Here is a 13,536-nt window from a genome sequence, read left to right on the forward strand (position 1 = left end):
ATGATGTAGGTGTTCAACTGAAAAATTTGTGGCACCTCAAAACTTTGGATCTTGTGCTCATCTGTATTCATTTTCTTCCAAAAATGTTTTCCTGAATATTGTCTGTTGAAAGGTAGCTTATTCAAAAAATTTATTCTTTACAAAAGAAACTGAAGAAAATTAAAAATCAGTTATGTAATAGGTAAAACTGGTTTTTAACATGCAGCACCATCGTCATAAATAGCTCTAAGTCACTTTTTATATCCGACCCCTTTTTTAACATTGGACATGCCAGTTGGACATACCTGTTGGACATCTGCATTAAATATTTTTCTTTGTGCATCTGGAGCTATATTCTAAGCTTAACTCTCAGAATGTGCTCGAAGCTAAACTCTTAAGCGTGTTCTAAGCTTAAATCTAGCTGTCCTCTCAAAATGAATCTGCCTTACCCTCATGAGAGTATCAACTAAGACCAAAATAATATTTACTGGTTCGAATTTCTTCTTAGAAGTGGCTTTAGCAAACGATATACTTCAGAGCTTAAAACGGATAGAAAAATGTCATGTGGATAGTAACTCTTAGATGGCACATGCTATTGATTTGCAAAAAAAGAACAAGTTAAGTAACACATTTATTACGTCAAAAAGAAATAAAACAAATGCTTGGAAAATCGCAGGTATGATGCGAAAAAATTGCAACTATCCTTACCAATCTTACAAAAGATGAGTTACAACTCATTTACAGCTGTTGAACTTTTTTTTCTGAGCAAAGAAAATTTACAAATTTATGGCACATAAGAAATTCGACAAGCATAAATTTGTTACTCCTATGAGTTACTACCAAGTTTTTTTTCTTAAAAATAGATTTTGTTTCTTAAAATGCCGACGAAAATCCTCAGTAATCCATAGAATTGCTGAGGTTTTGTGCAAAACGAAGTATATGGGAACTAGGGATAGTGAAGTATAAGCTACTAGCTCATTTTCAGTTGCTCTACAATATTTTCTCCTATATCAAATTTCATTTCATGTATTATCTTGAAACAATCTGTTTTCCCCATTTTCTCTCGTTTTCAATGTTTTTTAGAGCCTCTCTGATGATCATGGGTGCTAGACATCAACTCCCAAAGAAAAAATTTGGTGAGAGTTAAATCAATTGTATAATGATTCATATTTAAGGGTTTTTCAACCCATAATACTCGAGTTCTAAGCCTTTGATAGGGTTATGAGCTGCTCACTGGCTTAGGGCTTACGATCAAATACCGAGGTTAAAATATTTTTACCAAGGCGGAGATCCACTTAGGGAATCTTATAAGAAATATGACGTTAAGCAAATACACACAGAAATTTAAAATAGAGAAGAGCTTTGAAGTAATCGAGTAGCTTAGAAGAAGAGAAGAAGATAACTAATTGAATTTACTTCTCCCCTAAGCGAAGTCTATAGGAAAATTTGTGGTCCAGAAATGCAGTTTTTTCAAGTTTTAACAATTTTAATTTGTAGGAAATATTGGCAGATATAACATTCAACCCTAATAAGATACTAACCATTGAAAATAGAGCATCGAGTTCACAGTCATTTTATTCTAACTAAAGTGAAGTACTATATCCCTCTAGAACTAAAATTTAAGGGATATGTATCGACCAGTTGTGTAATCATCAGGGACCAGTTCTGAGGTTTAGCTGTATTTTTGGAAGTAAGATCAGGTCAAGGGAGAATGTTGGGATTGTTAATATATTTGTGATGGACGTGGAAAAAACAAGAAAATTGCTGATTTATTCAATACATTCTGGAAGCATTACTATCTTAAGGAGAGGCTAAAAGGGATGGGTTATGGAGGGGCATTTACCTTTCAAAACTCATCTTATGCCCATGGCTAAATGCTAGTAAATCCTTTCGTGAATATACATTGTTGATGTTAATTAAAATACAGAATTACCTCCAATTAAAAAAAAAAAAATTTGAATAGTCTGGCACCCCTTGGTTCAGTTTGGTATACTTCTAGTTTGCACTGATTTTGCACCTTGTAGCAAATAACCAAGCTACTGTAGCTACTAAACTATTCTATCTCTAAGATATCTCTAAAATAGAGTTTCTAAAATATTCTATCAATTATCCAGAGACATGGTATTCTAGTAGAATATATGGTGCTATATTCCAATCCATTCTATAGAGAAAAATACCTTTTAATTTTAATAATGATGTTTTTCTGTATTTGTTTGCACTAAAACCAAAGTTGGAGGTTGAGCAGTAAATGTGGTGCCACGGGTGCTTGAATCACCAGAGCAGGGTTGTATCCAGGGTTTTTTTTTTTGGGGGGGGGGGAGGGTAACAAAAAACTTAAAAAATTGGATCAAAAACTTGTTTATATTCATTTTGTTACGTTTTTACGAGTTGGACAAACATTTCAGGGGTCAAGCCCCTCAAACCCCCCCCCTGGATATGGCCTTGCGTCACATGTTTATTCTTTGGCCAGAGTACTCAATTTTTTTAGTTGGAATATTCTCTCAAAATTTCCATTAAGGGGGGGGGGATTCCTTGGGCCTGAACTATGGTCAACAAGACCTTTAGAACAGATCTAAATTTGATTCTAGAAAGGTTCAAGTTTATAAGCAAGATAAATAGTTTATTAACCCTGGCTTGAAGGACAATTTGAGCAAAAAAATTTAATAAATTGATAAGCCTACACAATAGTCTAAATAACAGCAAAATTCCAATAGTGAAAACTTTGGGAGATGGTGGTAAACTTGTTTTGATCACTTCTTACTGGTAATAGGCTGTAAAAAAAAAAAAAAATCAAATTACGTGCAAAAAGGGACATCTGATTCATAATAATGTGACCAGATCATATGATAGGTTCTGGGGATGGATCAGGGACATATGATAACATGAGTGAGGGGGTCAAAATGTGATGGCCTTCATGGGATCTTCTGAGAGTAGCTAAAGGGGAGGAATAATTGAAAAGATGCATGCTGATAATAATAAACTTTTCATCCGGACTGGAACTTAACTATGCGCCATTTTAGGAATATAGGTTAGTGTTATTCCAATTTGACAGTGGGACGGACTTAATGGTTGACGTTGACACTATTTTATGCCAAAAATCGTTGTAAGAAGAAAAATCAGCACCAGGGCTGCCACAGAGGATTTAAAGATGTGCCAGTATTCAGTTTCAAAACATTCTGGCGATTTGAAACAATATCTTGAGATATTAAATGTTTAACAAGATGTTAATAAGAAAATCAAAGATATTTGAAACAGAACCCCAAGATTTTAAATAATTATAATTTATAAACTTAATATAATTTTTAAGGATAACATTTAGTATATATACATTTAACAAGATCCTATGACAGGGTCTTAAACACCAAAATATTGGGAAAAATCCCAATTAGTATAAACCCTGCTCAATATTACCCAAACGACATCATACTAAACCAAAGTTGCGGTCAGCACCTACCGAAATTTTGCACATCAATGTTGGCGTGGAGTGTTAGGACAACACTAAAGCCGAGTCACTTTAGGCAGGAATATCCCTTTTACAACCAAATGGTAAAGTTCAAGGTTTAGGATCTCAGAAACTTCCCTTTATTTTACTCCCTTTGATTTTCCTAAGGGCAATCTTAGAAAAAAATCAGTGTTGAATCATTTCAGAGTATAATGTATCTTGAATTGGAAACTATTTTAAATCATTTCGGACCAGGGTTGCTGGTGCATTGTTTTGGCACCCAGGAAAATGACAACCATTATATTTTGTTATAAATTGTGTTTATGTAACTTTGTATTTTCTTTATGACAACTGGATCATCCGTAGAGAGCCAGGGATTAATTCTTAACTAACGAAGTAGGGGACAAAGTGAGCAATAATACTTATTTTTGGAAAATTGTCGAAGGTTTTTGCAAGTCGGCAAAGATTAACACGCATGTTCACCCGCTTTACTGACAGTAATATTGAAGTGAAATATGGTTAATTCCATTTCCTTTGAATTATCGTAATTCTAAGGGTTAATATAAAAGGATCGGTTAAAAAGTAATGTACATATTTACTTGTAAGAATAGCTGAAACACTTAACTGATTTTGATTGTAAGATCATTAATTCTTAGCTTCTGGAGTAAAACCTACATTTCTAGGCCCAAAATATTATTTTGAAAGGTTTTGTCAGAATATTTCTGCGTAAGAGTTATCCTTTATGGAGATTAAATAAAAAAAACACGTTTTTTAAACTGAAAGTAAGGAGCGACATTAAAACTTAAAACGAACAGAAATTATTCCGTATATGAAAGGGGCTGTCCCCTCCTCAACGCCTCGCTCTTTACGCTAAAGTTTTTCATTGTTTTAAAAAATTAAGTTTTGAGACAGAGTCAAAATACTTTAATACTTTAGTGTAAAGAGCGAGGTATTGAGGAGGAGAAGAACCCCCCTCATATATGTAATATTTACTGTTCGTTTTAAGTTTTAGTATTGCTCCTTACTTTCAGTTGAAGAAAACTGTTGTTGTTTTTCTATTTCATTTCTGACTGTTTTTTTAAATAATGCTGGGAAATCCAGTGCATCTCCACGGAAATTCTCTTCCCCCATGAAAAATTCCTCCATGGAAAGATCCTCCAACGTAACGTTCGAGTTCCGTTCGAATGAGCCCTCTCGCGACATTTTAGGACCACTGTGTCGAAAGGATCACCCCTGGCAAAAAGACGAAACATAAAAAAAAACAACAAATAAACACGCAACCGTGATCTTTCTTTTCCTTTTTTCGAAAAAGAGGCTAATTTCCTCAGTCTCGTAACTTTTGATGGGAAAGACTAAACTTGGTGAAACTTATATATTTAAAATCAGCATAAATCTCCAATTCTTTTGAAGCATCTATTAGTATCAAAATTCTGGTTTTTAGAGTATCGGTTACTATTGAGCCGGGTACACTCCTTACTTACAGTTCGTTACCACGAACTGTTTGATAAGAAATGTATTGAAAGTAAAAAGATGAACAGATGACAAGGATATCGATAATCAATAGTAGTAATACCTGTTCAACAGTAAAACCTGGAAATCAATAGTAAAACCTGTTCATTATTGGGGGAAATAATCCCCAGGAAACCTAACTCTTCTAGGAAACCTAACGCTCCTAGCGACTGTATTATCAAACAGTCCGTGGTAACGAACTGTAAGCAAGGAGCGACCCGGCTCAATAGTAGCCGAAACTCTAAAAAACGGATACCAATAATTTTGATACACATACATACATCAAAAGGATCAGATTTTTTACGCTGATTTTAAATATATAAGTTTTATCAAGTTTCGTCAGACCCATCAAAAGTTATGATCCTGAGAATATTTGCCTTGTTTTCGAAAACAGGGTGAAACACTCCCCAAAAATTCCTGAAATCGTAATGAAAATCACACCATCAGATTCAACCTATCAGAGAACACTACTGTAGAGGTTTCGAGCTCTTATCTGCAAAAATGTGGAATTTTGTATTTTTTTTGCCAGAAGAAAGATCACGGATGCGTGTTCATTTGTTGTTGTTTTTTTGTTTTTTTTTCCTAGAATGTTGAAAGAGGATTCATTTGAACGGAAATTAAAAGTTTTAGTGCCATTTTTGAGAGACCAGAAAAATTGGAGGGCAACTAGGCCCCCTCCAACGCTCTTTTTTCCCAAGGTCACCAGATCAAAATCGTGAGATAACCATGTTTTTCAGTATAGTAAAAAAATCTAATAAGTATGTCTTTGAGGACGACTTAATCCCCCAAGTCCCCGGGGGAAGGGCTGCAAGTTATTACATATAGTATTGGTTATTGGGAAGTATACAGATGTTTTCAGGTGGAATTTTTTCTGGAGGGGGGGGGGGTGGTTACGTGACAGGATCTTTCCAAGGAAGAATTTGTCATGGGGAAAGAGAATTTTCAATGAAGGTGGCACTGGTTTTCCAGTATTACTTAAAAAACAATTAGAAATTATATAAGAAAAAACAAGTTTTTTTTACTCAAAGTAAGGAGCAACATTAAAACTTAAAACGAATAGAAATTATTACGTATATGAGGGGATTCGCCCCCTTGACAATACCTCGCTCTTTACGCTGAAATTGTTTTAAGTACTTTCGAAAGAGCTATTTAATCTAATTCAACGGCCTTTGTGATTCAGGGGTCATTCTTAAATAATTGGAACAAAATTTGAACTTCAGCGCAAAGAGTGAGGTATTAACGAGAGGGCGAACCCCCTCATACACATAATAATTTCTGTTTGTTTTAAGTTTTAATGTTGCTACTTCCTTTGAGTTGAAAAACTTCTTTTTTTTATTTAATTGATATCATGGACTCATTGCCTGAATAGATGCCAGATAATATAAGAAAAATACTGAAATGAAGAAGATGAACAGATAACAAGAATATCATTAGTAGTGCTAGAGGCACAGGTTAACCAATCGGTTTTGCCTCCTTCGAACAAATTTGCTGGTGGTAAGGATGTGCATAAGTGCAAATTCTACGGTATTTTGTCGTGCTTTGTTTGTCGTGCACGTGCTGTTTGTCGTCTATTATAAAATAATACGTCTGAATTTAGCTACAAGTCATAAGAATCAAACAGTTCGTGTAACGAACTTTAAGTAAGGAGCAACCCGGCTCAATGGCAACCAAAACTCTAGAAAACGGGTTTCTGATACCAATAGATACATCAAAAGAATCAGATTTCAATGCTGATTTCAAATATATAACTTTCATCAAGTTTAATGCTACCCATCCAAAGTTACGCGCCTGAGAAAATTTGGCTGGTTTTCGAAAAAAGGAAGAAATGCCCCCTAAATGTTATAGAACCTTAATATAATCCACCCCATCATATTTCGCATAATCGATAACCTTACGACAGGGGTTTCAAGTATTTATCTAAAAAAATGTGGGATTTTACACTTTTTGTCAGAAGAAAGATCACGGATGCGTGTTTATTTGTTTTTTTTTTTGTTTTTTTTTTCCCCAGGGGTGATCGTATCGAACCAGTGGTCCTAGAAAATAATAGGAGGGCTCATTGGAACGGAAATTAAAAGTTCTAGTGCCCTTTTTAAGTGACCAAAAAAATTGGAGGGCAACTAGGCCCCCTCCCACGCTCATTTTTTTCCCAAAGTCACCCGATCAAAATTTGGAGATAGCCATTTTGTTCAACATGGTCAAAAATATGATAAAAATGTCTTTTAGGATGACTTGATCCCCCAAAGTCCCCTGGGTGATGGCTGAAATTTATTAACTTTACTAAATTTTAAAATATTTTTTTTGTTTTTGTTATTTATACATAATTTTTCTGTGGTTTTTTTTTCTGGTTGGGGGGGGAAGGAGCGGGGCGGGGGCTATATGGAAGGATCTTTCCATGAAGGAAGTTTTCATGGGGGAAGGGAAAGTGCCATGAAGGGGGCGCCGGACTTGCCAGCATTATTTATTGGTTATTGGGAAGTATACAACCATTTTCAGGAAGGATTTTTTCTGGAGGGGGGGGGGGCTAGCGGAGGGGATTACGCGGGAGAAGATGGCCGTGGAGGATGTTTTTTGGGGGTAAGGAACATTTCTATGAAGGGGGCGCCGGATTTCCAAGCATTATTTAAAAAACAATCAGAAGTTAAATAAAAAAAACAAGTTTTTTCAACTGAAATGTAAGAAGGAATATTAGAACTTAAAACGAAGAGAAATTATAACGTATGTGAGGGGGTTCTCCCCCAAGTCAATACCTCGCTTTTTAAGCTACAGTTTTTTTTTTAGTGCTTTCAAAAGAGCTATCTATTCGAATTAAACGGCCTTTGTGATTCAGGGGTTTGTGAATCAAAATTTTTTTTAACTTTTAACTTAAAGAGCGTGGTATTGACTAAGGGGAGAACCCCTTCATATAAGTAATAACATATACGTAATAAAAATAAACGGCCTTTGTGATAGAGGGGTCATTTTTAAAGAATTGGAACAAAGTTCGAACTTTGGCGTAAAGAGCGAGGTAATGACGAGGGGATGATCCCCTTCATATACGTAATAAAATTATACGAATATAGAAGGTCGTTGCGTAATTTAATTCGTATGTTACATATATTTATTACTAATAAAAACGTTCGTAAATAAAATCAAAAGTTCTATTGCGCTTTTTAAGTAGCCAAAAAAAAATGGAGGGCAACTAAGCCTCCTTCCCCGCCCCTTTTTTGTCAAAATCGTCCAATCAAATTTTGAAGAAAGCCATTTAGGCAAAAAAAAAGTAAAATTAATATGAAAATTTCGTTTTAATTATTCATGTAGGGTGAGCCAAAATCAAAACCTACATTAATTCAAGAACGTTCAGAAATTAAATAAAAATAAGTTTTTTTTAACTGAAAGTAAGGAGCGACATTAAAACTTCAAACGAACAGAAATTATTCCGTATTAAAGGGGCTGTCCCCTCCTCAACGTCCCACTCTTTACGCTAAGTTTTATATTGTTATAATAAGTAGAGCTGTGAGAAAGAGTCAAACTTTAGCGTAAAGAGCGGGCCGTTGAGAAGGGGACAGCACCTTTCATATACGAAATAATTTCTTTTTGTTTTAAGTTTTAATGTCGCTCCTTACCATCAGTTAAAAAAACTTGTTTCGTTTTTTGGTTAATATTATCTGGCATCATTCAGGCAATAGGTCTATGATAGCAATGATTGAGTCGCTAGGAGCGTTAGGTTTCCTGGGGATTATTTCCCCCAATACCGAACAGGTTTTGCAATTGATTTCCAGGTTTTACTGTTGAACAGGTTTATACTAACTTGATCACCCATTCAGACGCTCAGGGAAGCCGATGAAACAAACGATCGGTACGCGAGGAGGAATATTCAAACGATAGATACAAGCTTTTCCGAAGAGCACGGATAACATGTACTTGGGTGCGTTATCTATGGCCAAACGTTGGACGAAAAATTTAAAAATATGTTATCAGAATCATATACCTCAGATTTAGAAGTTCTTTCTTGCAAGGCACCCTCCTTTCTCTTGTTCACTTTATATAGAGCATGGCTCGTATCGTACGAAAACAGGTGGTTTTGAACAAGAACCACCAAATCTCGAACTTTCGCGTACTTAACAATCGATATCCTTTCCATTTTTAAGAGTGCTTGCTCATTTTCCCCCGATTATAGTACCACTGGGAAACTAGAAAATTTTTTTGCCCCAAAACCGATCGTTACTATGGGAAACACCGATCGGTCTTCCCATGGTACCTTTGAGTGTTTTCCCATGTGTCTGAACGGGCTATTACTTAACTGACACCCGTGTTACTCATTCTTAGCGTTTCTCGAGACGTAAATGACGTCAGGGGCTACTAGGATTACGACCTGAAGCGGTCTGGGATAGTTGCTGGATAAGTTGCACCTGCTAGCCCTGAAACGCTGTAGACTGTAGCGTCTTCTTTTTCCAGACATGACGCATATTTGATACCGCGTCTAAAGACTCTGAACCGTGTCGTCATAGCCTAGTTAAAAAAAACAGGTTTTCCCATAGGCAAACCGTAATATATAAATCAGAATCGCGCACTTGCGAAGGCGGAGTATGAATCTTGTTTGGTTTTAAATCTGTTTCACATTTTTTTTTTTTTTTTTTTTTTTTTTTTTTTTTTTTTTTTTGTTAACGGGAGTATAGCCTTTGTCGATGCTGTAAAATCTGTCTATTGTGCCCTGGAAAATACAGGATTATTGGGGATAAGTAACATCTTATATAACCAAAAAATTTAATTTTTCAAAAATGGGAAAGACATGTTAAATTATGTGCAGAGAACCAAAAATTGTGAAATATGACACACCTTCAGGGGTTTGTAAACAAACTGTTTTTACATTATAGTACACATGAATAATGTTGTTGTTTGCCTAGTTGCCTATAGCATTTCAGTTGACCAGTTGTCGTATAAGTACTTGTTGTTATCTTTTACAGATTAAATGTGTAACCTATTCTTACCGATCAGATTAGCTAATTACCGATTACCGAAATATCAGATTACCGATTAGCTAAGAGAGATACACAGGCTGAGCTTGTAAATTGTGGTTGAAAGGGACAGGGGAGCAATTGCCCCTCCCCCAGATTTTTTGGCCCTGCTCCTAGATTTTGAGAAGCGTGTTTTCCCCCTACATTTTGTAAATTGACGTCCCTGACGCAGGTGACCACTTTCTATACTGAAGCTCTTCATTGCTCTTAGACCTCTCTCGCTCTCTTAAGAAAAGGACTCTTAAAAGCCCTTTTCGAGCCCTATTTTCGAGAGAGTCTTCTTAAAAATGTCTAAAGTAACCGGTTCCCTTTTCAATTCTGGTTCTCAAGAATTTTCTATTCCTTATTTTTCAATTTACAGTGGTAATTGACAAAATGGATATACCACGAATTTCTTTTGAATTTCCCAGGCTGAAGAAAATCGCTTTGATGGGAAACTAAATCTTACAATCGGATTGTCAGATTGTCGCGCCTCATTTTCACAAAAAATTGCAAAGAAACCCAAATACTTAAACCCAATAAGTCTAATCAGTGAAATTGCCCTTGATTAGCAACCTCAGAGTACTTACTTACAGCTTTTAAAATGTAAAGTATAGTTATTTCGATATGGTCAACGTTATTAAGGATGAAGCCTTCGATAATAATAGACAAGAGATCAATGCCGTATCCCGGGGGCGGGGGTACCGGGTATGAACCCCCCCTCCCTGAATTTTCACCCTAAAAGTAAAAAGTAACAAAAATGCGTTTAAACATATTGTTTATTGAAGTTCTTGTGTGACCCCCCAACCCTGAAAAAATTCCCGCAAAAAACTCCTGGATACGCCCTCACCTGTGATAATGTGCTTTCCCCTTTTCCACTTTTTCGTGATTTTTCAGAATTACCCTAAAAGAAAGATCGGTTCTCTGAAATCTCCCTGAGAATTAAATTTTGTAAATTTTTAATTAAACACCTTATATATATATTAACAAATGTAGATTAATATTTGATATACGAATATTAACACAAAATGCAAATTATTGATTAATTTAGCTGCAGTCAATTTTCAAGGATATTCCAGAGAATTCAATTTTTTCCGTGGAGGGGAGGGGTCTAGGAATGCCCCAGAAACTTGGAAATAGTAGAGACAATGCTAAAATAATAAATAATTGCCGATATTTCTATTTAACCTGATATAATACAAATTTCTCAGCAGAGTCTACTAAATAATTATTTCATTGATTAAATTTTGACGATTAAAGGTAATATATTTAACTTGTAATTTAGAATTTTTAAAGCTTGAAAAACAAGTTAGTGCATCTGCATGATTTAGAAATAGGGAATCTAGAACAATAGCTCAATGTAAGGCACGTACATAAAAGGTGGTTTCAGGCCCGTACTGGCCCTTTACCAAAGCATCTAGATTTTTCTAGTTCTACTACAATTTTCGTCTTTAGTTTGCCTGTTTGTTCTTGTACTTTTTGGATTAATCTCTCCTTCCTCCTAAAAAAATTAGTAGTGTCAGGTTGTTGTCAAGTGTTTTTATTGCTGCTTTATGTTTGGTAATTTCTGTATTTTATCGCTCAATTTGAAGTGCTTTCGGGAATATTTTTGACAAAAAGAGCTTTTTATGGCTTTAAATATGCAGAAGAGTTCAAGTTGGGTTAGTTAGAACACATGTACATATATACATATATATATATATATATATATATATATATATATATATATATATATATATATATATATATATATATATATATATATATATATATATATATATATATATATATATATATATATATATATATATATATATATATATATATATATATATATATATATATATATATATATATATATATATATATATATATATATATATATATATATATATATATATATATATATATATATATATATATATATATATATATGTATATATATATATATATATATATATATATATATATATATATATATATATATATACAAAATGAATATTTTTATGAATATTAATTATGAAACATGAAATCTTTCTGCCAATTTTGGAATAGCCAGAAGGCTCTTTTGTCTTTATTTACAGACTGAAAATAAAAGGTGACAATTTAATCGCTTATACCCAAGGAAAAAACAGTAATTATGATATCAGGAAGATTTGGTTTTCAAGAATAAGAAAAAAATTGACTGTCTAATTTTAATTCAATTTTTTCCTCGATTTCGATACGCCCCTAAAATATGCTTGCTTTTAAACAAATTGATCATATATATAACAAACTAACTTGTTTGAAATTTATTATTCGAACTCGTAACATTGCCTTCTTTTACTGCTTCTATATATAAAAAAAAAGACGACTAAATTTTTTTCCTAAAAACAAAAATTTTGTTCTATTAAATTAAAAGATTTTAAGTTCTAAAGAAATCTGATTTTAAAGCTAAACTTCGCATATAAAGCAGTAATTTATTTTAAAAAGAGAATTTAAAAAATGCAAAAATTCACTATCTTTATCTTCTAAATAACATTTTAATAGTTAATTAATTATGTATCATTAGTACAAAAAATATAGTCAGTGAGTTATTTATAAGTCGAACATGAAAAACTAATTTGATTTTTTTCCTTAGCTGACGAAAAAAAACTAATACTCTCTAATTTTATTCAAAAATAGGGGAAGTTCGACAGGTCAAAACTTGAGCACAATCAAGTCACTCCGAGTGCTCCGAGTTCTTCGACCTTTGAAGACAATTAAACGAGTTCCAAAATTGAAAGCTGTCTTCGATTGCGTTGTCAACTCCCTGAAGAACGTATTTAACATTCTCATTGTCTACATGCTTTTTCATTTTATCTTTGCTGTTGTTGCTGTGCAACTCTTCAATGGAAAGTTCTTTTACTGCACTGACGAAAGTAAAATGACAGCAGCAGATTGCCAGTAAGTATTTTTTTTTTCTGATGACCGGTAAATATCGACACTGGTAAATTCAAACTGGTAAGTTGATTCAGGTAAAAATTGATATTTTCTTTTTCTTTTTTTGGGGGGTTGAAGATATAAGGTTTAAAAGATGGAAGTAAACAGAAATAGGCATCAGATTGTCAATATTATCAATTTTCTTTTCACTTTAAAGCCAAGCACTGACATGAGTTGACATTCGCTTTGGCAGCGACTTTCAAATCGCTTAATGAAAAAATTGTGGGTAAACATTCTGTTTGAAAGATGAAATCAAACAAATGAAAAAATGATATTCATAGGGTTATATATTGTTATTTTGACTTATAGCCCGTGACTGTTAATCGTAAACCCTGGCTTTTCGACAGCCAAATTTTTTTATTCCCGATGATGGCTTTTTGACAGCCAGATTTTGCGATTTGTGATTTTGCGATTTGCGATGATGGCTTTTCGACAGCCAGATGAAAAAAAGTTTTTGGCAGATGTTTTCTTTAAAAGAGGAAAATAAAAGGATGAAAATAAACCAAAGTGATGTTATCATCTTATCAATAGGGATCATTTATCTGTTTACTGTAAAGCTAGGTTTCATAGGTTTTACGTGGATTTCAATCACGCCGGACAATCACGTTGGATTTTACGCCGCCCTATGAAAGTTTTAATTAAAGAAAAACAAGTTTTTTAACTGAAAGCAAG

The 13,536-nt window shown here is 34.0% G+C and overlaps 1 protein-coding gene across 1 annotated transcript in view; it reads left to right on the forward strand.

The window, feature by feature from the left end:
- Positions 1-13,536, forward strand: part of cac (calcium voltage-gated channel subunit cacophony) — a 534,146-nt gene that overhangs the window by 356,120 nt on the left and 164,490 nt on the right. Inside the window, exon 22 of the mRNA XM_089100885.1 lies at positions 12,568-12,828. Coding sequence (XP_088957011.1) covers positions 12,568-12,828 — 261 coding nt within the window. The remainder of the gene's footprint in view (positions 1-12,567; positions 12,829-13,536) is intronic.

Source organism: Artemia sp. Qi Xiang Cuo, chromosome 15 (genome assembly GCF_049724085.1).
Source record: "Artemia sp. Qi Xiang Cuo chromosome 15, ASM4972408v1, whole genome shotgun sequence".
Classification (NCBI taxonomy): Eukaryota; Metazoa; Arthropoda; class Branchiopoda; order Anostraca; family Artemiidae; genus Artemia; species Artemia sp. Qi Xiang Cuo.